This window comes from Muscardinus avellanarius, assembly GCF_963383645.1.
Source record: "Muscardinus avellanarius genome assembly, chromosome: 5".
Classification (NCBI taxonomy): Eukaryota; Metazoa; Chordata; class Mammalia; order Rodentia; family Gliridae; genus Muscardinus; species Muscardinus avellanarius.
This window is the reverse complement of record NC_137790.1, coordinates 44173651-44200787: the sequence shown is the minus strand read 5'-3', so window position 1 is coordinate 44200787 and position 27137 is coordinate 44173651. Positions and strand designations below refer to the sequence as shown.

General features: G+C 35.3%; 2 protein-coding genes across 4 annotated transcripts in view; one reads left to right on the top strand and one right to left on the bottom strand.

Moving 5' to 3' along the window:
- The window catches only part of ARL13B (ARF like GTPase 13B), a gene marked incomplete at both ends in the record, with an annotated part of 65006 nt that overhangs the window by 26557 nt on the left and 11312 nt on the right, over positions 1-27137 (bottom strand). For 2 of the 3 annotated variants that reach the window (XM_080695794.1, XM_080695795.1), the window contains 2 exons: positions 19808-20057; positions 24124-24194. The exons of the other annotated variant lie outside the window; for it this stretch is intronic. In XM_080695794.1, the coding sequence (XP_080551920.1) occupies positions 19808-20057; positions 24124-24194 (321 nt within the window). The remainder of the gene's footprint in view (positions 1-19807; positions 20058-24123; positions 24195-27137) is intronic. 3 annotated transcript variants of the gene reach the window in all.
- STX19 (syntaxin 19) lies at positions 6041-6925 on the top strand (the record flags this gene model as incomplete). The annotated part of the gene is made up of 1 exon (XM_080695515.1): positions 6041-6925. The coding sequence occupies one exon, from the start codon at positions 6041-6043 to the stop codon at positions 6923-6925; it is 885 nt and encodes a 294-aa protein (XP_080551641.1).

Sequence of the window (27137 nt, the reverse complement as noted above, 5' to 3'; positions counted from 1 at the left end):
TAGAGGACTTAAAAGAATAGTAGACTAACATACTATTACATACATTCCTCTATTTTGCTTATTTTCTACTTGCATTTAAAATGGCTAAGAAATACACATTTATAAGGCATGCCTAATAAATGGGTCACTAACTGATGTTTTATATTGATCTATATTCCTAGCAATCAACATTGGCAGTGCTCTCTATGTTTCCTTGTTATATTCCTCCTTGATTAATCTTCCTTTCACAATTTTTCCAAGTTTAATAACATGAATTTGTATTCATTTTACTTAAACAAAGTTTAAGTCTGAGTAAATATTCCCTGCAAGTGAAGTAAAATACAGAGAATGAAGAGATGAGGAGCATACAGAATCTTTTTCCAGTTTAGAAGTCTGACATATAGATTGAACTGACTACACTTCTTCACTACTAGTGTATCAAATCAATGTGGAGATAAAAGAATAAGCTTTTTGAGTTAAATATTAGGATATTTAAGTAGTGGAATTCTAAGTGCATTATAAGTAACAAAAGCTTGCTCTTAAGAGTTTCTAACCATTTAAACTGCTCAGCAATACAACCATACTGCAAATGTTTCAGAAAAAACTTTAAGTATCTATACAAAGGCTTTTTCTGTTAAAAACAGATTTCAAGGTCTTATCCCTTGTGATCTGGCTTGTTTCACAACCACTTAACTGACCTAATTGCCTATTTTCAGAAGTTACCCTAGACAATCTCTCTGTAGCATCTGACACCACTAAAAAGGCTTTAGAGTTGAGTCATTCAAACCAGACTTCCAGAATTTGAATCCACCACAAGCTGACAGGATGGCCAAACTGCTTAAGATCAGATATTATTTTTCTAAGACAGAGATTGTGGCAATACTTAATTCAAAGTTCTAACAAGAACATACAACATTATTAGAATGCTATCTGGTACATATTCAGATCTTGTCAATAGCTCAGTATGAGTACTGAATAACTATGAGACTAATTAAGTTGCAGGGAATACCGGAATAAAGTTTCTCATTGGGCTTTTATTTGGGAGAGACAATAAAATTAAATAAGTAAAATATATAGGTTTGTTAAATAGCGAGAAGTTGAGAAGGGTCAGAGATTTGAGAGTGTGGTTGCTATTCTAGATACAGTGACCATGGAGAGCTTACTAAGAGGGTGACCCTTAAGCACAGACTAAAGGAGACAGGGAATAAGTCATAATAAGTCACTCAAAAAGGTGAGGTCAAAACGGTAATAAGCGAGGTAGGAAAGCCATGTAGAACCTTATAGGTTCTGGTTTTCCTCCATGAGAAGATGCAAAAGAAGGATTTTAGGCACAATAATGACACAATCTGTCTTAGCTGTTCTGAAATTCAGTATCCAGAATAAGTCAAGGAGTGGAGTAGAGTGGTGGGAAAGAGAGAGAGAGAGAGAAGAGAGAGAGAGAGAGAGAGAGAGAGAGAGAGAGAGAGAGAGAGAGAGAATGAGAATGTATGTGTGTATATGTGTGGGTGAGAGAGAGACAGAAAGACACACACACACACACACACACACACACACACACACACACACACACACCAGACCCAAGCCAGGAGAGTACTTGGGAGATTACTCCAATAATCTAAGTGATGACTTGGACCAGTGAGACAGGAAGAGGCAGCTGGATCCCAATATACTTCAAAAGAAAGGTTGACCTATATTCATAGCAGCACCATTTGTAATAGCCAAAATATGGAACCAACCCAGATCTCCATCAACAGATGAATGGATAGCAAAACTTTGGGAAATACACACAATGGAATTCTATTCAGCCATAAAGAAGAACAAAATTATATCATTTGCAAGAAGATGGAAAGCCCTGGAGAACATTATGTTAAATGAGATCAGCCAAGCACAGAAGGAGAAGGTACATAAGTTTCCTATAATGGAGGGGAAATATCAGCAAAGTTTGAATGGAAAGATAGGAGAGGAGGAAGGCTGATCTTGATTAATGAGGGTCTACATCTGAACATGTGTAAAATTATGAATATGACATGGTTAACCTGGACAACCATTGGTGGGAAGGGGGAAGGGAAAACGGGAGCGGGGGGAGAGGGCACCAAATATAGTTTAAATGTATACTATTTATGTTCAATAAAAAAAATTGTTAAAAGAAAAAAAAAACTGTGCTGAGGGTTAGACCAGGCTTTTTAGAGAAATACACGTTTTAAAATAATTCCACTGTCTTCATTGCTTTCTTTTTAGTTCAAAAAAGGCATGAATAAAATTAAAAGTTATATGTTTAATAAAATTAATATAATTAAAAAAAAGAAAGGTTGACAAGAATGGATGTTAATTTGGATGTGAGGTACTATTAGTTTGGATATGTAAGTGGAAGCATAGATAAGAATGACTCTAAATTTATTTATCTCACCCACTAAAAAGAGTTGCAATATACTGAGATGGAGCTCTCTAGGTGTTTGAAAGAAGATTACAAGACCATTTTAGACCTCTAACCTAGTAGTTGGGAGGCTGAGCCAGGAGGATTTCAGGTTCAAGACCAGCCTCAGCATCTAAGTAAGACTCTCAGCATCATAGTGAGACCTTGTTCCAAAATTAAAAAAAAAAAAAAATTTAAAAAAAGAGTTAGAGGTATACCTCAAAAATAGAATGTCATCAATTTCAATCCCCAGTACCCCCCCCCCAAAAAAAAAGAGTAGTCTACACTGGAAAAACAAATTTATTTGAGTTATCAATTACAGACCACATTTAATGCAATTAAACCATAAAAGATGGTGAATATTAAGAACCCAGAGCCTGAAAGCATTCCAATACTCAGAGGTGAAAGAAATGAGATTGGGGAGGGTGATGCAGGAAGAGCTAAGAAGGGTAAGAGAAATCCAAGAGAAGAAATGATTGTGTAAAGTACTCCTGATAGATTAAAATCATCACATTCTATTTCTTCTACTTTCAAAAATATATTCTAATGGTTCCCATTTATTGCATCTCTATTTTAGTCATCCAAGTCTCTCCTATGAACTATTATCCTCTCCTTGGGAAACAACTCTTTACATAGTAAGCATCAATATCTTTTAAGAATATAAATCATGTCAATATTTTATTTAACTTTTAATTGGCATTCACTGACAACTAAAATAAAATATAAACTTTTAATTTTGGCCTGCAAGCCCATTATGATCTTGTCCTAACCTTAACCTATCTTTCTGACTTTACTGATTTACCCCTCTTGTTAATTGCTACCTACACAAATAATCCTTTGATTTTTAAAAGATATCATGCTCATTCATTGCCTGACAACCTATCTCCTATACAAATGATGAACTTCCTTGCCTCTTCATCTGGCTGGTTTCTCAATATTTATTTAGTTCTCATGGGTCAAGTATCTCCTTGCCTGACTGTTCTGTCAAGACGTAAAATGATCTAATTTATCTGCTTAATTGTACATTATCTCCTTGCAGACTGTAAATTCCTCAAAGACAAGTATAACTGAATATATACTATAGAATTTAAAACTTTTCATATAGAATGCTTTTGTAAAACCAAAAGAATATTACTAGAACATCAGTTTAAATTTTGACCCAATGCAGACATCGTTCCTATAACATCTTTAATTGGGTTATCATTAAAGAGCATCTTGAATATTTCTATTGATGGCATGCTTATCACTTCATGGAACAGTTCATTTCATCCTGGGAAGCTATATTTTCCTTTAACAGTCTTCAAATTAAACCTCTCTATATACAATTTCTATCCACTGCCCTTTGGTTTTATGCTAAATAAATCTAACCCCTCCTGTACATAGCCTTTTACATTTTAGGAGATTAATATATAATCTCTTTATAATATACATAGAAGATTCTGTAATATATAGAAGATATTCTTTGCATCTTCTTTATCAGGGAGAAAATATTTTCAAAAATATCAGTGATTCACCATTTAGTAGCATTTTCTAACTCGTCCTTTCCATGCTACTTTGGAAATTCCCAATATATATGCATTTCCATGTCAAAACATAAAGCTTGGAAATTAACATGACCCCACCTCCAATAGGCATAAAATTAGTGAAACAAATATTGTTTTCAGTCTACCTAGAAGTCACACAGTTATCTGTAAAAACATAAATATTCAAAGTTTACAATTAACTAAAACCTCTAAGATCCTGTTATAAACAAGTGTCTTCCATTATGTAACTATTAAGATGTTTTCTAAAAAAAATTAGGTGTGATATTTTACAATTCCTATTAGATGTTTTTTTTTATTTTTAGTATAGTATTCGATGCTATTTCAATCTCTGAATTCTAACTATTTACTTCAACATACTAGAAAGCCTTCTAAATTCCATATCATCTGCATATTTGGTAAGTATGCCTTCAATGACAATATTCAAATCATTAGTAAAAATATTTGTATAAATAAATACCACATCCTATAATACAATGGCATATCAGAGATCTAATGAGATATTTACATACTTCTATAGAGCATCTTCTTAACCTTCAAAAATATCATGAAAGAAACTAATGCCTTTCTAAAATCCAGATGCTCTGTGAAAATCAAGTGTTTTGCTAACAAACATTGAATTTTAGTTACTTTGTATGTATTCACATCATTACATATGTTTCCACACTTATATAGACCATCACATGTAAGGTATGGACATCAATTTGACTCCTATGGACAACTACTAGCACAAGATGTGGTAAATATCACTATCACCAGCACTCTCAGAATAAGGCTATAGATAAGTATATTCTCATGTTTATAAAAAAATCACTTAAAACAAATTAATACACATATTGTTAGAAGAGTCTAGATATTATTCCAAAGGGATGCTAAGAATAAGAAATAATTAGTGAAGAAAAACACTTCAATTGACATTATGACATAAGTGAGATTACCAATTTCAATCTCAGTATACTGTATGGGGAAGGGAGCAGTGGGGAGGGAGTTGGGTTAAAAAGCCTCCCCAGTGCTGTGTGCATGTATGTCACCATCACTGAACTACATTACGATGCGAGACTTACAATGCACCAATAAAAGTATTTTTTAAAGAAAAGTTAAAAAATAAGAAATAAGCATAATAAATTGAAAATATTTTTTTCATAAATTTGCAATGAATAAGAAAACAAAGCTAGCTGGGCGTGGTTGTGCACACTTGTAATCTCAGTACTTGGGAGGCTGAGATAGGAGGATCACAGGTTTGCAGCCAGCCTCAGCAACTTGTGAGGCCCTCTGCAACTTAGTGAAACCCTGTTTAAAAATAAAGAATACCATAGTGGTGGTGGTGTGGCTCAGAGGTAAAATGGCTCTGGGTTCAATCCCCAGTGCCACATACACACAAAGAAAACAATGCTGTGTTAAAAATAATATATTAATCCAGGTGCCTCAAAAACAAGTTCAACATTATATTGCTTAAAACCCATATAGTATTGGGGAGGCTGTGGCAGAAGAAGTGTAGGTTCAAGGAAAGCCTCAGCAATTTAGAAAGACTCGCATCAACCTACTAAGAAAATTTTTCAAAATAATAAAAAAATCTGGAAGTGTATCTTGGAGGAAGAATGCCTCTGGGTTCATCTCAGTATAAGGGGATGGGGGAACCTCTTAAATAGAATTTGCCTGTTTTTAACACTGTTTTAACTGATTTGTGCATATTTAACAAAATGAGTATATTTTTAACACTGCATAGATCAAGTTTTCAGAGTTTAAAGGTTAATCCTAAAATATTAAAGTTTGGTAAAAGCACCCTTTATTAGGAAAAAATCATTCTACAGACAGCATTATGAAATGGGTAAACATATTTGTAGGCAACCATATTTCCATCACAGTTCTTCAGGTACTGCACTCATATAAAGGAGATTCATAAGAGCTCTGTATTATGCAAAGTAATTTATGTTACTTTTATATGATTTTTCCTATTCCAATGATCTTTATGAGAAAATTCTTATTGATTTTCCTAATTATTAAAATTTTTAGAAAAATGGGAGATTTGCTAAGAGACAGACAGCTATGCCAAGACAAACTTTCCTTTGTTCAATATGTCATTTTGCTTCTTAACAGAAAAGGGAAGATGAAAGACCGACTTCAAGAACTAAAGCAGAGAACAAAAGAAATTGAACTCTCTAGAGATGGTAATGTGTTGACTACAGAAGCAGAGGAACAAGGGCTGTTTGTACAGCAAGCTGTTATTTATGAAAGAGAGCCCATTGCTGAGAGATACTTATATGAGATCCAAAAACTACAGGACAATATTAACAATTTGGCAAATGACGTTCAGAGATTTGGACAGCAACAGAAAAGTCTGATGGCTTCAATGAGAAGGTTTAGTCTACTTAAGAGAGATTCTACCATTACAAAGGAGATAAAAACCCAAGCAGAACACATTAACAGAAGTCTGAGTGATTTAGTTAAAGAAGTTAAAAAGTCAGAGGCTGAGAACGGTCCATCATCAGTGGTCACAAGGATACTTAAATCTCAGTATGCTGCGATGTTCCACCACTTTCAGCAAACCATGTTTATATACAATGACACAATAGCAGCAAAGCAAGAGAAGTGCAAGACATTTATCTTCCGTCAGCTTGAAGTTGCTGGAAAAGAGGTGCCTGAAGAAGAAGTAAATGATATGCTTCATCAAGGGAAATGGGAAGTTTTTAATGAAAGTTTACTTACAGAAACAAAAATCACTAAAGCACAACTTTCAGAGATAGAACAGAGACACAAGGAACTTGTTAATTTGGAGAATCAAGTAAGGGATTTAAGAGATCTGTTCATTCAGATATCTCTTTTAGTAGAGGAACAAGGAGAGAGCATTAACAATATTGAAATGACAGTGAACAGTACAAAAGATTATGTAAACAACACTAACGAAAAATTTGGATTAGCTGTAAAATACAAAAGAAGAAATCCATGCAGAGCATTGTGTTGTTGGTGTTGTCCATGTTGTGGCTCAAAATAAATAATTTATTTCAAATACTTTTCCAGCTTTAGCATGAAGGATGCCCCATATTTCAATGTCTTGTATTTTCTCTAGTCATTTCTTGGATCCACACACATATATTTCATTGCTGCTAAATTACAGTTTTCCCCTTTCTCTTACAAACTAGAATTACAGAAACTTCTGAAGTCAGTAACCTAAGCCAAACCTTTATTTAATTAAATTAAAAACAGTACGGTTATCTTCAACTCACAGGTTAAGTATAAAAATGAGATGATTTAAAATTTATAATCAGGTATTAAGTTATATTGTACATTTCTCTAAGTTCCAATGCTTTATTTAACAAGATAATGTTCAATTAAGTGATGACTACTTCAGCAATTCATTTGGCTGATTGGAGAACATTTTGGTAATTAAAAACAAAACCTCAAAGGATGCTACAATAAAGTAAACTCAAACTAGAATTTATATCAATTCTTTTATCTCAGAGAGGTAAGTTAATTCAGTGGTCAATAGATCTTGGGAAAACTGAACTATTCATAAAATGAGGAATCTGGTAAGTTGTTATTCAATCAAGTATGAAAAGGTGAGTTAGGCAGTTTTCTTGAACCTGGCTCCACTCAGGAGACTGTATTACAAATCAGAATACTTGAACGATAAAGTCAAAGTAAAGGTAACCATCTTCTTGAATGTTTTACCATCACTTTATGAGGATTCTAGGCACCAAATTATAGGATAAGAGTATAGTTTTGAAACACAGTTCAGCAATAAAAAGTGGGTAACAAATACAAATACAAGATGATGTTAGGTTCCAGGCAGAAACTTAAAGTTAAGGGTGGTAATATGAGACAGAGGCTGCCAGGTTGGCTTTGGAGTGAGTGTCCAGTGAAGGCCTTTCTGAATGGTAATATTTAAGTAAAGATATGATAGTAAGAGGTTCAAAAGGGCAAAAGGACAAGAGGGTTTATTCCAGGCACAGAAACAAATAGTATCAAAAAATCTGGCACAGTGGTGCATGTCTGTGATCCTAGCAACTCAGGAGGCTGAGTCACAAGTTCTCAGAAACTTAGTGAGACCTGTCTCAAAATAAAAAATAGAAATGGCTAGTGATGTGTCTCGGCAGTAAAGCACCCTGGGTTCAATTCCCAGTACCAGAACATCAAGAAAGAAAACAAACAAAAATAACAGAATAAGATAAAGACCTTAAGAATGGTATGATTTACTCCATTAAAGAAAAATGAAAGTATAACTGAGGCATAGTGAAAGTCCAGCAAAGGCTATATTGAAGATTTTGCAAGACAATGAGAAGAAGTCTGAAATTTCTGGTAACTGTAATCAATGCAAGGCTCTCAGACTGTTTAGGATTTGGGGCATTATGATATCACTTATACTTGAGATCATTTTGCTTACTATAGAAAGTAGGTTAGAATAGTTTTGGAGAAGTGGAGGACAAACATATAAACATAGAAAATAATTAGAAGAGCCAAGTGTGAGGCTGGGCATGGAGGCGCACGTTTGTAATCCGGGCATTTGGGAGGTAGAGATGGAAAGACCGTGATTGGTGAATAGCCTAAGCTACTTATTAGCGAGGCCCTTCGCAACTCAGTGAGACCCTGTTTCAAAAAAATAAAAAGACTAAAAAATATGACTCAGGGTGTAGCTCAGAGGTAGAATGCCCCTGGGTCCATCCCCACTGCCAAAAAAAAAAAAAAAAAAAAAGAGCCAAGAGTGGTGGTGCATGCTTGTAATCTCAGCATTCTGGAGGTTGACACAGGAGAATCACAGTTCATGGACAGCCTCAGCTATTTAGTGAGGCCCTTTGCAACTCAGTGAGACCCTGTTTCAAAATAAAGAATAAAAAATGGGCTGGCGGTGTAGTTCGGAGGTAGAATGCCCCTGAGTTCACCCATCCCCAGTGCCGGGGGATGGGGGGGATATTAGAAGGTTAATGGAGTCATCCCAGTGAGAGATGATGAAGGCTTGGAAAAGGATAGCAGTAGAATGGTGACTCCAAGTCACAGAAACCATATATTGTGAATTGAGATTTGAACCCAGGTTGTCTGATTTCCAGGTATAAGGTCTTAACTATTATGTACTATATTGCAGTGGTAGAATAGACTCACTTGTAATAGATTTTAAAAAAATTCTACTGGATATTGATTGAATAATGATGTCACTTATTAGGATGGGGAAACAATGAAGTTTCCAGAACTAGCAGTGGGAGAAAAAAAAAATCAAGATTTCTATTATAACCAAGAGAATCTGAAATGACTATAAAATGTCAAAGTGGAGATTATTATGACATTAGCTATATCAGTAGAAATGCTTGGGATATGTCAGGACTATGAGCACAAATTTAGGCTACTTGAGTAAATAAATGTTTAGTAATATCATGTGACTCTAATGTGAAGTTACCTGAAAAGTATGTGGATGTACAAAAACCCAGATAATAGCCTGTAATATGTTAAAAACTATTGTTAAACTAAGATAATATGCCAGAATACAAAAGAAAAGGAAGGGTAAGTAGTGAAGTAGTTATTTTGGAGAGAAGGACAGCACTCAACAAAAGATGGCAGGACAATCAGGAAGTAGTCAGAACCTAGTTGAAAGGTATGGTCCTAATGTTAAGATCAGCCAGTGCAGTTATGTGTTTTTAACCTATCAGTATTCAGCTGCTTGGATGCTACCATAGAACATGTTGATAATGGGCTTAATTAAGGGATAATGGGCTTAGTTAATGTGGTGGTTTTTCTAAATATACGCAATGAAGAAAAAATATGTTGAGGGAGCCTGGGTACTTGAGAAGATGAGTACTTGAGTTTACATATCATAAACACTATAAATCATTTACAATTGTAAGCATTTTTTACTATTTCAATTATCAAGCATCACTGTGGAAAAGATGTTTCACATATCTTTCATGTCTCAGCTTCAAATGTTTAAGGAATATTATAAAAAAAGATAAATTTAAAGCATGACAAACTCCACAGCTAACTAGGTAATGGTGACAAACTGCTATCTCAACTGTTCCTTTTAAACTTTTATTTAGCATTTTAGTGATATTTATTTATAAATGTCTCTAAATTATTGATATTTTATAACCATCTCCAAATTATTTATCATGAAAAGAGAAAATATTGATTACTATTTAATATTAATATACTTATACCTAGATGGATTCATAATTTTTTTTCTTCCACAAGCATTTTATATCTGTACATAATGCTTTTAAACCAAGACTTAAGCACAGAAAGGTCCATCACTGTAACATGTCATATATAATTTCTGTTTTATTTTCATATCAATTAGTATCACCCTAACTCAAGAAATAGAAACAATATATTTAATTAGTTGTTGAAAATTTTTGCATACTTTATTTTCACAGTTAACAGGCACTAAATGTTTTATCTCCTTCTGATATAAATACCTAAAAGGAGGGGGGAATTCTTGAAATTGTTGAGCTGAAGGCACAATATTAGGAATGTATTAATTATAGATGTATCAGATGATAAAGATGACAAAAATTAGTATTAGCACTAGAGATCATATTCACAACCACTCAATTACATCATTTTCTGTGATCACTTTCATATGACACTTTGAAACCAGCTGTGTTTGTGTGTGTGCTCCTAGGGACTGAATCCACAGCTTTGTGTATGGTAGGCAAATGCTCTACCAATGAGCTACCTTCCCCGTTTTTTTGTTATTTTTTTTAAACAGGGAAAATTATTTTAAGTGAAATCAGCCAAGCACAGAAAGAGAAGTGCCATATGTTTTCTCTAATATGCCCAAACTAGGGAGAATTAGGGATACCAGAGGGACTCCAGATAATGGAGGGGAAACCACAGAAAAGCTAGAAAGGAAGGGTAGGGAAGAAGGCTGAGGTTGATTAATAAAGGAGCTACATTTGAGTATCTGTATAACTGTGAATATAGCATGATCAACATGGACACTCATTGTTGGGAGGAAGAGAAGGAAAAACAGGGGGAAGGACACCAAGCACTGTATTAATATAGGCCATTTTCAATATGATCCACATAAAAATAAAAAAATAAAAATAAACAGGGCCCTACTAAGTGGCTCAGGCTGATCTCAAACTAGAGATACTTTTGTCTCAGCTAGGAATACCAGGTATATACAACCATACCTGGCTCTCAGTTCTAATTCATCTCCACTAGGACAGAACACACTGTCAACAACAATATTTAAAACTATAACATTTACAGAACAGTAATAAAACACAACACTGATCCTTTAAATGAATTATTTGGAAATTTACATGACAATACAGGTATTACAAGTGGAAACATAGAACCTCAGAAAAGAATAAGGCCCCAAAAGCACACAGTTTTTCCTTCCCCACTAATTCTCCATTTTTGCTGTCCATCAGAATGATATGGAGGAGCCAGCATGGTGGCGCATGCTTGTAATCCCAGCATTTGGGAGGCTGAGACCGGAGGATGTTGGTTCGCGGACAGCCTCAGCTACTTAGTGAGGCTCTTTGCAACTCAGTGAGACTGTGTTTCAAAATAAATTAAAAAATAGGGCTACGGGTGTAGCTTGGAGGTAGAATGCCACTTGGTTCCATCCCCAGTAACACACACACACACACACACACACACACACACACACACGTGTGTGTGTGTGTGTGTGTGTGTGTGTGTGTGTGTAATAATAATAATATGGAGAACCCTGAGAGAGTGGGAAACCCAAAGCATCTCTAGGTTTATCCTCAAATGTTCTGGAGATCTGGGCTGATGCTGATGCAGGTGGTACAAGGACAACATTTTTCTGTCTAACAACACTGTCAAACAATTTTTCTTTGTTAATTTTTGTTTTTAAATGGTGTATAGTCAGAGGTGTGATGCACATTGGATTGTCTGCAGGCCCAAATATTAAATTACTCACAAGTCAACCAGCTGTAGATTTCCTGTGAGTAATAGCTGCTACAAGTAAAGCTGAATGAAATGAAGAGCAAAAAGAAGTACTCAGTAAGAAAGTCTGGAGGTGAGTCATCAGGATAAGTAGCATGCCTCACAGCTGAGTTTATGTGATAGATTATCAATGAAAATGACAACTTGGTATGGTTTTAGTGAAAGAAGACAAATCTTAACTTAAGCCAATGGCCTCTATAAATTCAGTAAGTAGGGGCTTTAGAGGGTGAAAATTATAATTAGGGAACTAAACACTATATCTAAAAATCAACTGATTACATGATATAGGTAGATAATTACAGATCTCTAGCATTCTAATAAATGACCCCAATGTCCTATTTATTATTTAAAGTCTAACTTAGTAAAAGTACAATTGACTCGATTTCTAATGGCAGGATGATTCATAAGTGAGTTAATTTCTCCTGAGCACTTTATGTTGCCCTATAATATAGTTTAGAAAGAAGGTGAGTCAAGTAGACATATAAAGTTTAGAGACAAAAATTCCAAAATAAAAAAGTAATAATGAAATCCTGATTATTGTTTCTCCTAATATGGGAATTTACTACACTCATCATAAATTCCTTTTGCAATTTGGTGGAAGCTAAGATGTGCTCCCAAGAAAATGCACATGCAGTCAGAACTGTATATATGATTTTGGCAGGTCCTGGGAAAAGACCTCAAGTAAATATTACTTCAATATAAGTAATATCTCTTATATTGAAATGTTATAACATCTAGTAATATCAAATTAAAGATACTGTTTCTTTCCTGAGTAAAACCTCAATGCCCCCTACATAGACACATACACAAATATATATTTATATATATGAATATACCATATATATATATATATATATATATATATATATATAATGTGTGTGTATACACACACACACACACACATACACACACACACACACACACACACATACATAATCATTTTTGCTATAAGTATCCAATTTGTAAGATTTGACCAAAGCCTAATACATTGGATCATGGAGCCGGGCGTGGTGGCGCACACTTGTAATCCCAGCATTCAGGAGGCTGAGACTGGAGGTTCGCGGTTCTTGGACAGCCTCAGCTACTTAGTGAGGCTCTCTGTAACTTAGTGAGACCCTGCTTCAAAATAAAGAATAATAAATAGGTCAGGGGTGTAGCTTGGAGATTGAATGCCCCTGAGTTCCATCCCCAGACCGCAAAATTAAAAAAAAAAAATACATTAGATCATAAAACTTCATGGAAAAGCAGGCAGTATATAACGAGAAAGTATCATCCCAATGGTCCAAGTAAAACTGTTATTATCCACAAAAGAAATTTTAGCTTATGGGTCTCCAGTGTTTTTCTGATTAAAAGTATTAGAAGATTCAACCCCTTTACAAAAACGTAGGGGGGTGTAAAATCATCTAAAAACAATTTCCAAGACTATACTAGAGATAGGAGGTATATAAGAAGAATGTGCCTTCTTAAAACACTGGTGTAACCTTGGGTTTTTAAAAATTTCAAGAGTTTAAGGCATTTAACATAAATCGCATCTCACTTGAATTGGTAGATGACCAATGAGAAGTGCCTTGTATTATTTGTGTCTTTGTGTATTACTGGGGATTGAACCCAAAGGCATCATTCTACCTCCAATCTTCACCCTCAGCCTGATTTTATTTATTTGGAAACAAGGTCTTACTAGATTGCTGAGTCTCACTAAGTTGCTAAGGCTGGCTTTCAATTTGCCATCCTCCTGTCTCAGCCTTCCAAGTACTGGGATTAAAGGTGTGGGCCATCATGCCTGGCTGCCTTGCATTATTAATGAAATAATTCCTATAGTGCAGGTTGAGCTTAAAATGTGAGATCGCTACTGACTTCGGTGCTATTAATAAAACTGCTAACAGTTGTCTACTTTTTCTCTTGAAATTTCATTTTTGTAAGACTATCTAGTTAGCAGTTTTGTTTTGTTTTTAAATTAAGCTACAAATCATTAAAATAAGAATATATGGTTAGGAGAAGGTGAGAGTAGATAACTACTATAGTTTACAAGTCTTCCAAAGAAAAATGTGAAAAGGCTTTGTTCCCAGCCTGGCATAACTGGGAGGTAGTGGACCTAGTGAGAGGTTTTCAGATCATTCGCAATTTGGTTGCTTTTCGTCCATGCCCTTTTTCTTTCTGGAAGGCTAAGATTAAAGGCAATGGACTACTCCCTTTGATGAAAGAGATGTCGAGGCAGCCCAACATTTGGACTGTGGCATGAGTATTACTGGCTGCTTTTAGTCAAATGTATTTTAGCATAAAGAGCAAAAAGAAAAAGAACAAAAAGTATGGAAAATTTTAGTTTGGTCACAAAAGCAGCACATGTTAAGGTGTCGCAAAATTCTTTGCCACAATATAACAATGAGGGTCTTTGTCCAATTCTTCAAAGAATCCTCATTTTTATCTGGAACCTCACTGAAATAACCTTTACTATTCACATAAGTATCAGCATTCTGGTCTTCTGAGCCTCCACCAGAATTCCAGTTAAGTTCTGCATACAACATTCTAGGCTTTCTCTTGTCTGCTCCTCCAAAAGTTTTCATACTGTTCCAGCAAACTAGTTCTGCCCTGCAAGGTACAGTTGAAGCAGCAATACCATTTCTCAGTTCCACTGTCCTGTTAGCTTTCCATTACTGTAATAATTAAGATAACCAACTTAGATTTACTTTGGCTCACAGTTTTAGAGGTGTCAGTCTATGACTGGTTGGCCTTGTTGTGTTGAGGATTGTGATAAGCCAGCATATCATGGCAGGAGCACATGGCAAGCACATTTCCAAGAGGAAAAGAAGGAAGGGGGCTATAGTCCACCAGCTCCTTGAAGGGCATGCTCCAATGGCCTGAAGTCCTTCTATTAGGTACCCCCTCTCTTAAAGGTTGTACCACCTTCCTGCAATGCCGTGCTGGGAACCAACTCTTTACCATATTGACTTCTGGGGGATAGACAAGGCCCAAACCACAGCATTAATATAAACCATACCTACCATACCTTAGCTACTAAGAGCATAGTCTAAAGTTGGTTTCTATAGTCAATATAAAATGAAAAGAGGGATTTTTTAGGTAAATGGGATAACATAATTAAAAAGCAGAGTGTTTGCACTGTTATTTTTACTCTATAAAGAATGTAAATCATTTTTACCTTTTTACTAAAAACTAGTTTTTTATGATAGATTTAGTAGCACAATTTGGTTCCATATACAGTGTTGCCATGTACTACTGAAAACAAGTAGAATTATACTTTATAATCAGATGCCGTGAACATATTTGGTAGATGAGTAGTTCAGATGTCTGCGGGCAAGAATGATGCAACTGTATACAACATGTGCATTGTCACTTCACTCCTAATACAGATCTCCTCCCACTACTTCGCCACAGTACACTGGCGCCTGGCCCTGAGGTTGGCAGGGGACTGATGAATAATTTTCTCAGTGATCACCCAGTGAATTTGTCAATGACCAAAGGAGCATATGCTAGGCATTTTTTGTTGTTGTTGTTGTTGTTGTTGTTGCTTTTTTGGTGGTACCGAGCGTTCCTGGAAACCCTTCTACCTTCGGGCTATACTCCCAGACCTATTTTTATACTTTTTTATTTGGAAATGGGGTCTCTTAATCTAGCGTGGCTGGCTTTGAACCTGTGCGATCCTTCTGTCTCCACCTCCCAAGCGAACCTCCTATCTCCGCCCCCAAGCACGGGGATTAAAAGAATGTGCCACCACGCCAGGTTTGCTACACATTATTTTAAGTGGTGGAACTCTTGTTAGTTAAAAGAAAAAAAAAAAAAATCCAGCCAGGCATGGTGGCGCACGCTTGTAATCCCCGCGCTTGGGAGACAGAGACAAGAGGGATGGTGCAGGTTCAAAGCCAGCCACGCTGGATTAAGAGACCCTGTTTCCAAATAAAAATATAAAATAGGTCTGGGAGTGTAGCTCGGAGGTAAAAGGGTTTCCAGGAACGCCAGTACCACCAAAAAAAAAAAAAAAAAAAAAAAAAAATTAAAATTCCCTAGCTGTATGAGGTAACAAAGGATTTTAAGCAAGGGAATTGCCAAATTATTAAATTTGCATTTTTTAAAAAGTACTCCTCCTATTCTTTTGTCATTCATTTGTTGTAACAAGGACATAATAGTTTTGAAATCTGAAAAACAGCAACTAATGAAAAGGAGAGGAGAGGAATGAAAAGGAGAGGAGAGGCAAACTTGCTAGCAAGAATGAACAGGAGACTGCTGCTACCAGTAAAACAGGGAAGAAGTAAAGAAGGATTGAAGGGTATAGCATACTCAAGACTATAAAAAGTACTAAAGACCACTTAAGTGATATCTAGACCACAATATCAATAAGAATTAACGCCGGGCGTGGTGGTGCACGCTTGTAATCCCCGCACTTGGGAGGCTGAGACAGGAGGATCGCACGGGTTCGAAGCCAGCCTCAGCTACTTAGTGAGGCTCTCAGCAACTTAGTGAGACCCTGTTTCCAAATAAAATATAAAAAAAGGTCTGGGAGTATAGCCCGGAGGTAGAAAGCCTCTGGGTTCCACCCCCAGTACCACACACAAAATAAATAAATAAATAAATACATAAATAAAATAAGAATTAACTGCTTTAGATACTGTGGAAATTTTTTAATTTTTTATTGGTGCATTATATTAATACATCATATTGGGGTAAAAAAACTTGTGTGTACATACATGTACACATCACTGATTTAACCCCTAATTCTCACCCCATTCCCTCCCCATCCCTCCTTCCTTTGCTTGGCTTAGTGGCTGGCTATGATATGTTTAAGTACATTGTGTGTTTTAGAGAATTTCCTTCTCTCCCCCCCCTCCCATCTCCTCATTTAGGTTGTCTTATTTGCTCCCCTATAGAATTTCCTTTTTCATCTAGAGTTCCTCCTATGACCCATTTCTCCCTAACTCTCACATATTAGGGAAAGCATCTGCTTTCTTATTTTTTGTGACTGACTAATCTCACTTAGCATAATGTCCTCCAGTTCCATCCATTTCCCTGAAAATGATGTAATTGAGTTTTTTTAAAATACTGTGGAAACTTTAACAATATTTATTTATTTTACTTTATTTTTTATTTTTTGTGGTACTGGAGGTGGACCCAGAGACTTTCTACCTCTGAGCTACTCCCAGACCTATTTTTTATTTGGAAACAGGGTCTCACTAAGTTGCTGAGAACCTAAGCAGCTGAGGCTGGCTTCGAACCTGTGTGATCCTCCTGTCTCAGCCTCCCAAGCACAGGGATTATAAGCATATGCCACCACTCTTGGCTTAACAATATTTAATCTTCCAACCCATGAACATGGGGTGTCTTTGTATTTTTTGTGTGTGTGTGTGTATGCCTCCTAATTTCTTTCATCAGTGTTTTGTAGTTTTTATTTTAGAGATAATTCATTTCCTTCGTTATGTTTATTTCTGGATATTTTATTATTATTTTAGCTTCTGCTTCTATGAATGGGTTGCTTTCTTGATTTCCTTCTCAGGAATTTTGTTTTTGGACATTTAAAAAATGTACTGGGCTGGGCGTGGTGGCGCACGCTTGTAATCCCTGTGCTTGGGAGACAGAGACAGGAGGATTGCGCAGGTTCGAAGTCAGCCTCGCTGGCTTAAGAGACCCTGTTTCCAAATAAAACTATAAAATAGGTCTGGGAGTGTAGCCTGGAGGTAGAAGGGCTTCCAGGAACACCAGTACCAGCAAAAACAAACAAACAAACAAAAAATGTACTGGTTTTTGTATGTTGATTTTATATCCTACAACCATACTGAATTTATCAATTATACCTGCCTTTCACAGAGTATTTAGGTTTTTATATATGCAAATAATTTGACCTCTTTTTCTATTTGAATGCCCTTTCTTTCTCTCAACTTACAGCTGTCAATGTCTGAGGGCTGTGTGGGTGACTTCATGACATCCCCAGCAGGCCAACTAAGGAGAAGCTGTGCAACTGTTTCCCAGGGCTTAGGTCTGGTAAGCAGGACCACTTGCCTGCTTTTCAGGGGTACAGTGGGCTGAGCTTCTGCACCAGCTTGCTCCGGTGCTTCTTGGGGATGTAGGAGGATGGGCTGGGGTGCCTATTTGCTTTCCAGGCTCCTTGGAAGGCCCCACTACTCTACTCAAGGTGGGCTGCTCAGGTTCTTCGCAGGGCTTGGAGTGGTTGCATATGCTACCTGGATGTTTCACAGCACAAGGTTTGCTAAGCTGCTGGATTCAGCTGCCTGTCTGCTTCACAGGATCCTAGGTAAATCAAGTTTTAAGATGGCATTGAACAACAGGAGCTTGGGTGGGGGAGGACACGGCTTGTACTAGGCTCTGTTCTGAAATATTGCAACTATATGTTGGCTCAGTAGCTCCCCAAGCTGTGAGGACTGCAGGCTTCAGTTCTCTAATCCTCTTCTTTATGACGCCATCATGTAGCTCTATGCTTCTCAAATACCACCCCCTCACAAGAACCATGTCTAGCACACAGTAGATACTTGATAAATATTTGTTAAATCAATATATTCATGAATGAACAAATGCATGAAAGAATAAATTAATGAAAGGATAAATTCAATAAATGACTTGTTTTAAAAATGAACAAATAATTACTTTATAAATGACCTAAAGTCATTAGTATTCTTTTTTTTGTTTTTGTTTTTGGTAGTACTGGGTTTTCTGGAAGCCCTTCTACCTCTGTGTTACACTCCCAGACCTATTTTATATTTTTTTTTATTTGGAAACAGGGCCTCTTAAGCCAGCAAGGCTGACTCTGAATCTGCGGATCCTCCTGTCTCCGCCTCCCAAGCACGGGGATTACTAACTTGCACCACCATGCCTGGCTAAGTCATTAGTATTCTTGACTTCAGAAATCACTGATTCTCTATCTAAACATTTGTAGAGTACAATATGGCTCACAGGATCCAATAAAGTTTACTTTCCTCACATATAAACACATATATACACACAAACATATACACACACACACACACATATACATATATATTAAAATTTTATTCCAGATTTAAGATTTAATAAAGGTGAGAATCGATTATGAAAGCCAAGTAGTTTCATAATTAGTTAAAAGTATAAAAATCTTAAAGTATAAGCTTTGCCAATAAATGATGGAATTGTTTTAATTTTTGTAATGAAAGCTTCCAAACTGCCTCACTGAAAAAATCATAATTTACTACTAACAACCACTGAGAAAGTATACTTCAATTTTTATCTAATCACTTTAGAGATTGATTTTTAAATTCTAAATAAAGAATCACAAGAATGAGGGAAAAAGAACAAGAAAACAAGGGTAAACATTCTATTACCATCAAGTTAAAGAGCAATTTAATTACTTTCACTTTACCACATCTCATAGCCATAGCACCACCTAGTGCTGACTATGCAGAAATGCTATGAATACAAAAGCCCTCTTTCAATTTTTTAAAAAATGTTCAGGCACTGGAACAAAATAACATAAGCATATAACTGAAACTATAATGACTCAGAATCTATGTGTGAGATAGAAGTAAATAGCTTTAATTTGGTATTTGAAAAATGAAGCAAGTACTGTGTATATGAGCATGAGTTACATAACAATGTAAGACTATACTGTACCAATAAAACCATATAAAAAGGGAAAAAAGCCATTTAAGCAATTTCAAAGAATTTCTCCAAAATAATGACAATGGCAAAATATGTTATTAGATGAGGAAAAATGCTGAAAATATCTAGAACTTTGTCAATAGACAAATGGAAAATGCAGAATTTGAAAGTAAATTATCAAATAAAAAAATGAGTGCATCTTTGAATACACAAGAAATTATAAGGCTTGTTCATAATATAGCCTAAACTCTATCCCTACACACAGCATTATCTTATTATATGCCTACTTTAGTTTATTTCATATTTTGTAATAGGTAATTTGTTTACCAGCTAATGCCACTGTCCCTATATTTACAATGACATTAATGATACTTACACCAATATAGGCTTTCCAGATATCCTAGGATGTCTTAGCACTTCTGACATTGTCTCTTTTGTCTCCTCCATTCTCTCTTCATCACTGGAATCCACAACAAATATTACCCCATAGGACTCAGCATAGTAATTCTTCCAAATTCCTCGAATTCTTTTTCCACCTCCCAGATCAAAGATGGTGACTTCAAACTTTCCTTGTCTAAGGTCAATTTTAGAAAATCCAACAGTAGGAGCTACATCTTCAGGGTGTTCTGTTTCAAAAGATACAAAAAATATCTTTTAGACTTTAATTAAATAACATTGCTTTAACCTTACAACTTAAATAACATAAAAAGTATTGTACGTCATACTTTAGTATTAGGTGGAATCTTTATAATGTGCATTTGTATAAATTCTACATCGAAACATATTGGTCTGAGAAGAAACTAGATACTACAAAACATCCAACAAGAATTTTCACACGATGAAAAAAGAAATTTCTATCTTTTTTAACTGAAATATCCCAGCATCTAACATATAATACTTAAAAAGCATAGTTGAATGAACAGATGAATGATTCTTGCCTTTAAGGCTATTTACTTTCCAACTTACAAACAAAAAAGTTTCAACCAATTGACACCATAGCCAAAATATGTGACAAGCTACAAAAAATAAAACAACTTTTTAAATTGTATGAATTAAGCCGGGAATGATAGCACACACTTGTAATCCCAGCATTCAGGAGGCTGAGACTGGAGGATTGCTCTTCGCAGATACCCTCAGCTACTTAGTGAGGCCCTCCACAACTTAGTGAGACCCTGTCTCAAAATAAAGAATAAAAAATAGGTCAGGAGGTGTAGCCCAGAGGTCAAATGCCCCTGGGTTCCATCCCCAGACCCACAAAATAAATAAATAAATAAATAAATAAATAAATAGCATAAATTAAAATTACAGTATTAATAAAGAGAATTTTCAGAATAGCTTGCAAATAGAATGATTTTATTTCATTATTTCTATAGAAACATGTTTTGGATGCTCCAGTAAATTTTATTTGGAGGGTATTTTTGTGGGGGGAGGGGTTGCTTTTGTATATAACAAAGAAGGTTAAGGGTACACATGATTATAACAGCCAAGGAGTAAACATGACAACAGATTTAAACAAAGATCCTTGAGGGTCATAAAACACTTCAGAGGAGAGATGGACTTAGGGCTAAAACCTAGCTAGGATTTTAATAAGCAGAAGAGTAATTTATGTAAGGGAAATGGCACACTCAAGAAAGTAGCAACAAACTGAACTTTGTGGCTGGAGCAAATCTGTAAGACTGTAAATGCAGATTAAAGTCAGGCTGAAGACTGCTCTTATCTGAAGATAAGAGAATGTAGAGACACTCATAGCATTTCTTTCCTCTTACCCTTAAACTTTTCCTTTCAACTGAAATGCACTGTAGAGAGCTACCTTAGGTAAGGGGAAAACCCTAGGGATGGCAAAGAAAACAGGAAAAAGAGCTGAGTCTCTAACATCATAGAGTAACATATTACTCCTAGACTACTTTTGCCTGAGCTGTCACCAGAGAGAAATAATCTTGTTGAACAACCTAAAATAATAATTTTAGGTTTTTTTTAGATTGGTTGAACCTATGTTCAATTAATAAAATCATAGCCAGGAAGAAGAGAAGTTGAGTAAAAAAAAAAAGTGTGAGATAGGGAAGCTACTTTTAGATTAAGAAGTTACTGTCACGTTTAGATGTAAGATACTGAAGTTTGGATTCAAGCAATAATACAGCTAGAGAGGAAATAAACATATGTCAAAAGAAATAATAAATAAGAAGGGGGGGGAAGCCAAGAGGTAAGAGAAGAACCAGAAATAAGCAGACAATTAGAAGCTATAAAGGAGATGCTTTAAGAAGACTGCTTCCTATATCTAAGGAGCATGACTAAGACAAAAAAAAAAAAAAAAGAAAGAAAGAAAAAGAAAAACCTAAAACTGCCTATAAAGGATTTATGGTTTGAAGAAGCAGAGAGACAAACAAGCTGAATGTAATCAAGCAGTAGGTATAAAGCAGGCAAAAAACAAACAAAAAGGACATAGTCAATTCTACTTATCAGAGTGGTAATAGTTGGCAGAAAACTTTATAAAGGAGACTGATAAAAGTAAGTTTTTAAAGATAAGTAGATACTCTTTCTAGAAAAAAGTGGGGACAACATAAGCAAAAATACAAAGGCATGAGAAGGATTAATATGGAACACATTGCCAAGGGCTTCACTAAGTAGCTGAGGCTGTCTTCAAATTGTGATGCTCCTATTTCAGCTTCCCAAATGCTGAGATTACAGGCATGTGTCATCACACCCAGCATCAAATAATTTTATAAAACTGGAAATAAAGGTAAGCGGTCAGTCAGTAGAGTAGGCTGGAGTAAACAGGAGATAAAGAACAAAAACTAAGCAGAAGACAGATCAAAGTTGAAGGCAGCTATGACTTTTAGTTTGTTTGTTTGTTTGTTTGTTTATTTATTTATTTATGTGGGTCTGGGGATGAAACCCAGGGACATTTGACCTCCGAACTGCATCCCCTGCCCTATTTTTTTATTATTTACATTGAAACCGGGTCTCACTGAGTTGCAGAGGGCCTCACTAAGTAGCTGAGGCTGTCCGTGAACAGCAATCCTCTGGTCTCAGCCTCCCGAATGCTGGGATTACAAGCGTGCGCCACCACGCCCGGCTAACTTTTAGTTTATTATGTGATACCCTCAATATTTTATAGACTCAGAAAAAAGAATTGATGGATATATGGAGGAAGAACATGGAAGAAAGGTGACCTAACAGCAAAAAAGATGTTCTAAGTACACACAGCAAAATAAATGGTCTGGCTGGGCATGATGACACATACTTGTAAACCCAGCATTTGGGAGGCTGAGAGAGGAAGATCTCAGTTGGAGGACAGACTTAGCTACTACTTAGTGAGGCCCTTTTCAACTCATTGAGACTCTGTTTCAAAATAAAGAATAAAAAATAGGGATGGGGGTGTAGCTTTGAGGTAGAATGCCCCTGGGTTTCATTCCCAGTTTGGCAATAAATAAATAAATAAATAGTCTAATTAACAGATTTCTAGGTGTCTTCTTTCTTGAGTGTAAGGTTTTCAAGATATTTTGAAGATATGGAAGACAGAAAGAAGTTTAAGTAGTGTTATGACCTGCTGGTCAAATTTTCCCTTATACTTCTTTCTGCATGGCACACAAGCTAAGAATGTGTTTTTCATTTTTAAATGGTTGAAAACTAAAAGAAGAATATTTCATCACACATAAAAATTACATGAAATGCAAATTGCAGGCCAGTAAATTCCTCACTAGAATATGATCAGACTCATTTGTTTAATGCTATGACTACTTTGACACTATAAGGTTTGGAGCTTTGTACTTGGCAAACAAACTCTATGGCCCAAAGGTCTAAAATATTCACTGTATTTTTACAACAACAACAAAAAGTGTTTCTGACCCTGGTTTAGATAAAGATAGTGTGTGCTCTGCAAGGAGATAATCTAGAAGATAGCATGAGGAGTACCAAAAAAGCTTTAGATGAATTCATGAATGATACTATATGATTTACAGTGACAGAGTATTTTCCTCAAACAGTAAGTTTTACAAGATATTAATAAATAATAGCCTTACAACTTTTAGTAGGCGTACTATCTTGCCACAATCATCCTTTTTCAGGAAAAAATACATTTCTCCCAATATGTCTGCCTGTTTGATGCTTTTAAGATGCCTGGTTTAAGATAGACATATCTATCATCAGTGTCCAACAAACTCACTATCACAGACACTGCTATATTATAAGACTAATCAACTAAATACATTCAATGAGATTTTATATATATCACAAAGCCCCTTAATGACAGAGGCCTGTTCTTTAATATAACTATAATATTACAAAGCATATTAAAAAAAGCATCAAGAGATATAAAGAAAATAATAAGGGATAACTATACTTCTATCTCCACTTCATTTAGGAATGGCTTCATGCCTAAATTTTGGCAAAGAAAATATAAGTTAAAAAGGTGTATATCCTTAAATGCAAGTGTACATCATTCTGTGTTTTTTTTTTTTTTTTCCTTCTTATCTAGAACATAGATAAAATTCCTCCTGGTTGATCAGTAACCTCAAGAAGCCTTGCCTCTATTCAAATCTGAAATATAATAAGAAGATGATATCATTATACCATAGCCTATTCATCAGTCACAAACATGATAAGAATATAAATAAGGCAATTTAATGTAAATAAGTAAATAATTCAGAATCTTCTAATAAAGTTCAAAAAACATACAAATAATTTTCAGCTTACCTCCTTGGATTCCCTTTGCAGTTGCTGTTTTACCAGCATTATCGAGTCCCACCATCACAAGAGTCACCTTTCTTAAAATAATGAAAATTTAAATGTCACTTTCATTGTTGCTTTAGCATTAGAAAAAAAAAAATAAGAGCAAATTCATTCATTCAAACAACCATTTAAAGAACTGTAGCTGTCTGCTAAGAGGCACCATGATGAATAAAATAAAAATTCAAAAGCAAAATTCAAGAAAAGATACATTCAAATTACTTTCTTTTGTAGAATAGATAATATGAGGAATAAAGAAGAATTGAAAAAAATAAAAATAAAGACAGAAAGGGAGGTAAGGACACAGGATCTGGCCCTGAGTTACTTATCATGGAGAAAGCCTTGATGATTTTCTAGTTGACTGAATTTTAGGGATTATTATAAATGGCTACAAATCTGTTTATCTTATGAAAATGCATAAGAAAAGAAACCTTCTTGGGTCGTTTGCTCAAATCTGTCTTCAGATACACATCACCTTGCCAAATATAAATCTTAAATACCATATAATATAATTAACTTAAAGTGCTTTGAAACTTTGAAAGAGATTTCCTAAAAGGTTTAAATGGTTAAACCTAAAAGGTTTAAACCTTCCTAATAAGGTTTAAAATGTTTGATAGTTAAACTTCATAAACTGAAAAAAGTTAGTTTTACAATTAAAAAAGCATAAGTCCAGATAAGATAATTTGTCAAAGGTCACACAATGAATCACAGAGTCAGAACCAGAATCTAATTCACCTAACTCCTAGGAACTTCTTAAACTTAAAAAAATAAATATATTAGAGTTCACAAAACATATGTATTATATATATATACATACATATATATGCATGTGTGTGTATATACACATATACACACACACACAAATATATATATGGAACATAAAGTAAAAAAAACTATCATACTGGTTCTATTAACTTGGTAATTTAGCCTACCACTAAAACTCATTCTGTTTCAGGCTGAATATTTGCACAATGTAAAAGGTAAGACAACCCAATATCACCATAGATTTGGGAATGAAAATTGTTTTGGGAATACAGAGAGTAAGTCATAGTTTAAAATAGCTGCCATGTTGAGACCTCAGAGAAAGGCCACACTCTTACTAGATCGGTATAAGTTTATTCATTCCTGATAGACAATCATGCCAAAGAGGGTTAAAAACTGAACTTAAATGACAATAAAGAATGCTCTCTAAGCTGGGCTTGGTGGCATATGCTTGTAATCCCAGCATTCTGGAGGCTGAGACCGGAGGATCACGGTTCACAGACAGCCTCAGCTATATAGTGAGGCCTTCTGTAACTCAGTGAGACCCTGTTTCAAAATAAAGAATAAAAAACAGGGCAGAGGGTGTGGCTTGGAGGTCGAATATCCCTAAGTTCCATCCCCAGACCTGCAAAAATAAAAAAAAGAAAAAAAAGAAAAAAAAGAGTGCTAATTTTTTCTAGGATCTAGATTTCTTTTCCCCCAACCTCATGATTCAAAACATGTCATTTCAAAAGAGGACAGAGGCTGTTAAAAAAATGAGTCATTAGCTGAGAAAAAACAGTCATTCAAAACCAAACTGTTTATTTATTAAATAATCACTGACCAACTTAAAAGACCAAACACTAGTGTTTTAGATATTATAGATATACCTGTTTATCAAAGAGCCACTACCATAAAACATACAAATACACAAACTCTTCCTTATTAAGTTTATATTTTAGTGATAAGAAAATATAAGTCCAGTATAAAATATATACGATGTTAGAAGGTATAATAGTTGAATATAAAATGTCCTCTAAAGAGCTCATTTATTAATATTTGGAGATAATATAATTAAGTCATGAAGGTTGTAGGAACACAGGCCATGTGTCCAAGTTCTTTTTCATTACCCCTCCGTGTCTCTTTATCTCTCTCCCTCTCCCTCTCCTTTCCTCCCCCTCCCTCCCTCTATCTCTCCCTCTCTCCATCTCTCTCTTTCTCTTTCTCTCTTTTTTTCTCTCTCTTCTTTCCCTCTCCTGTCTCCTGCTATCATGCCCTGAGAACCATAATTCGAGGTCTCACATGAACTGAACTCCATGAAAAATAAAACATTTTTCCTTTAAGTTTCATAGTCAGGTCTCTTTAGATTATGGATATAAGAATGATGAGCAGAATGGAAGATTATCAAGTACTATGGACAAAAGAATAGAATACAGCAAGATAAAGAGATGAAAAGTAGAGGCAGTTTTATAGAGTGGTGGGGCAGGCCTCAGAGAGTAAAGTATGACCAAGGCCTTGAAGGAGGAGGATAGTTACACATATAATTGGGTCAAAATCATACAACTGGTGTAAAGACATATGAAGATATCCAAGTATCAGCAAAGAGGTCACGAGGTCACTGTGGTAAAGCCAAAAGAGGTAAAAGGACAGGAGAACAGACCACACACACACACACACACACACACACAGGATGTAGACCAAATTATGTAATACCTTAAAGGATACAGTCAGGATTTTTACTTATACTGTGAGTGATATGAAATGAATTCATTCTGCATGTTCATTTCCTTTGACATCCAAGAGCCTTGGTATCATCTAAATGTTCTATGATCCCATACCCTCCCTGTTATGAAGTGAGTTTTAATTAATTAATAATTTAATTTAATTAATGGAGTTTATGTCTATACTTGACTCAGTCTAAGAATAAGGTAAATAACAATAAGCAGCATCCTTAGACCCCATACTCAATCAGCTGATGGAGAGGCCAGTGGGAATGCCAAAAAGATCCATAAACAAGATTATAAACTTATGGCAATGAAGTTGTACATAAGAACCTAGCACCTATATCCATGTGAAAATTTTATCTGCATTATCTACTTTGGAAACTATAAATTTACTTCCTAAGAAAGTTAGAACATATTCAGATTATAACTTTATTGTTTGGAAACTAATAATTATCATAAATGGAATAGACTAATAGATTAAATATAAAATATCAATAAGATTTAAGTACAAAATTA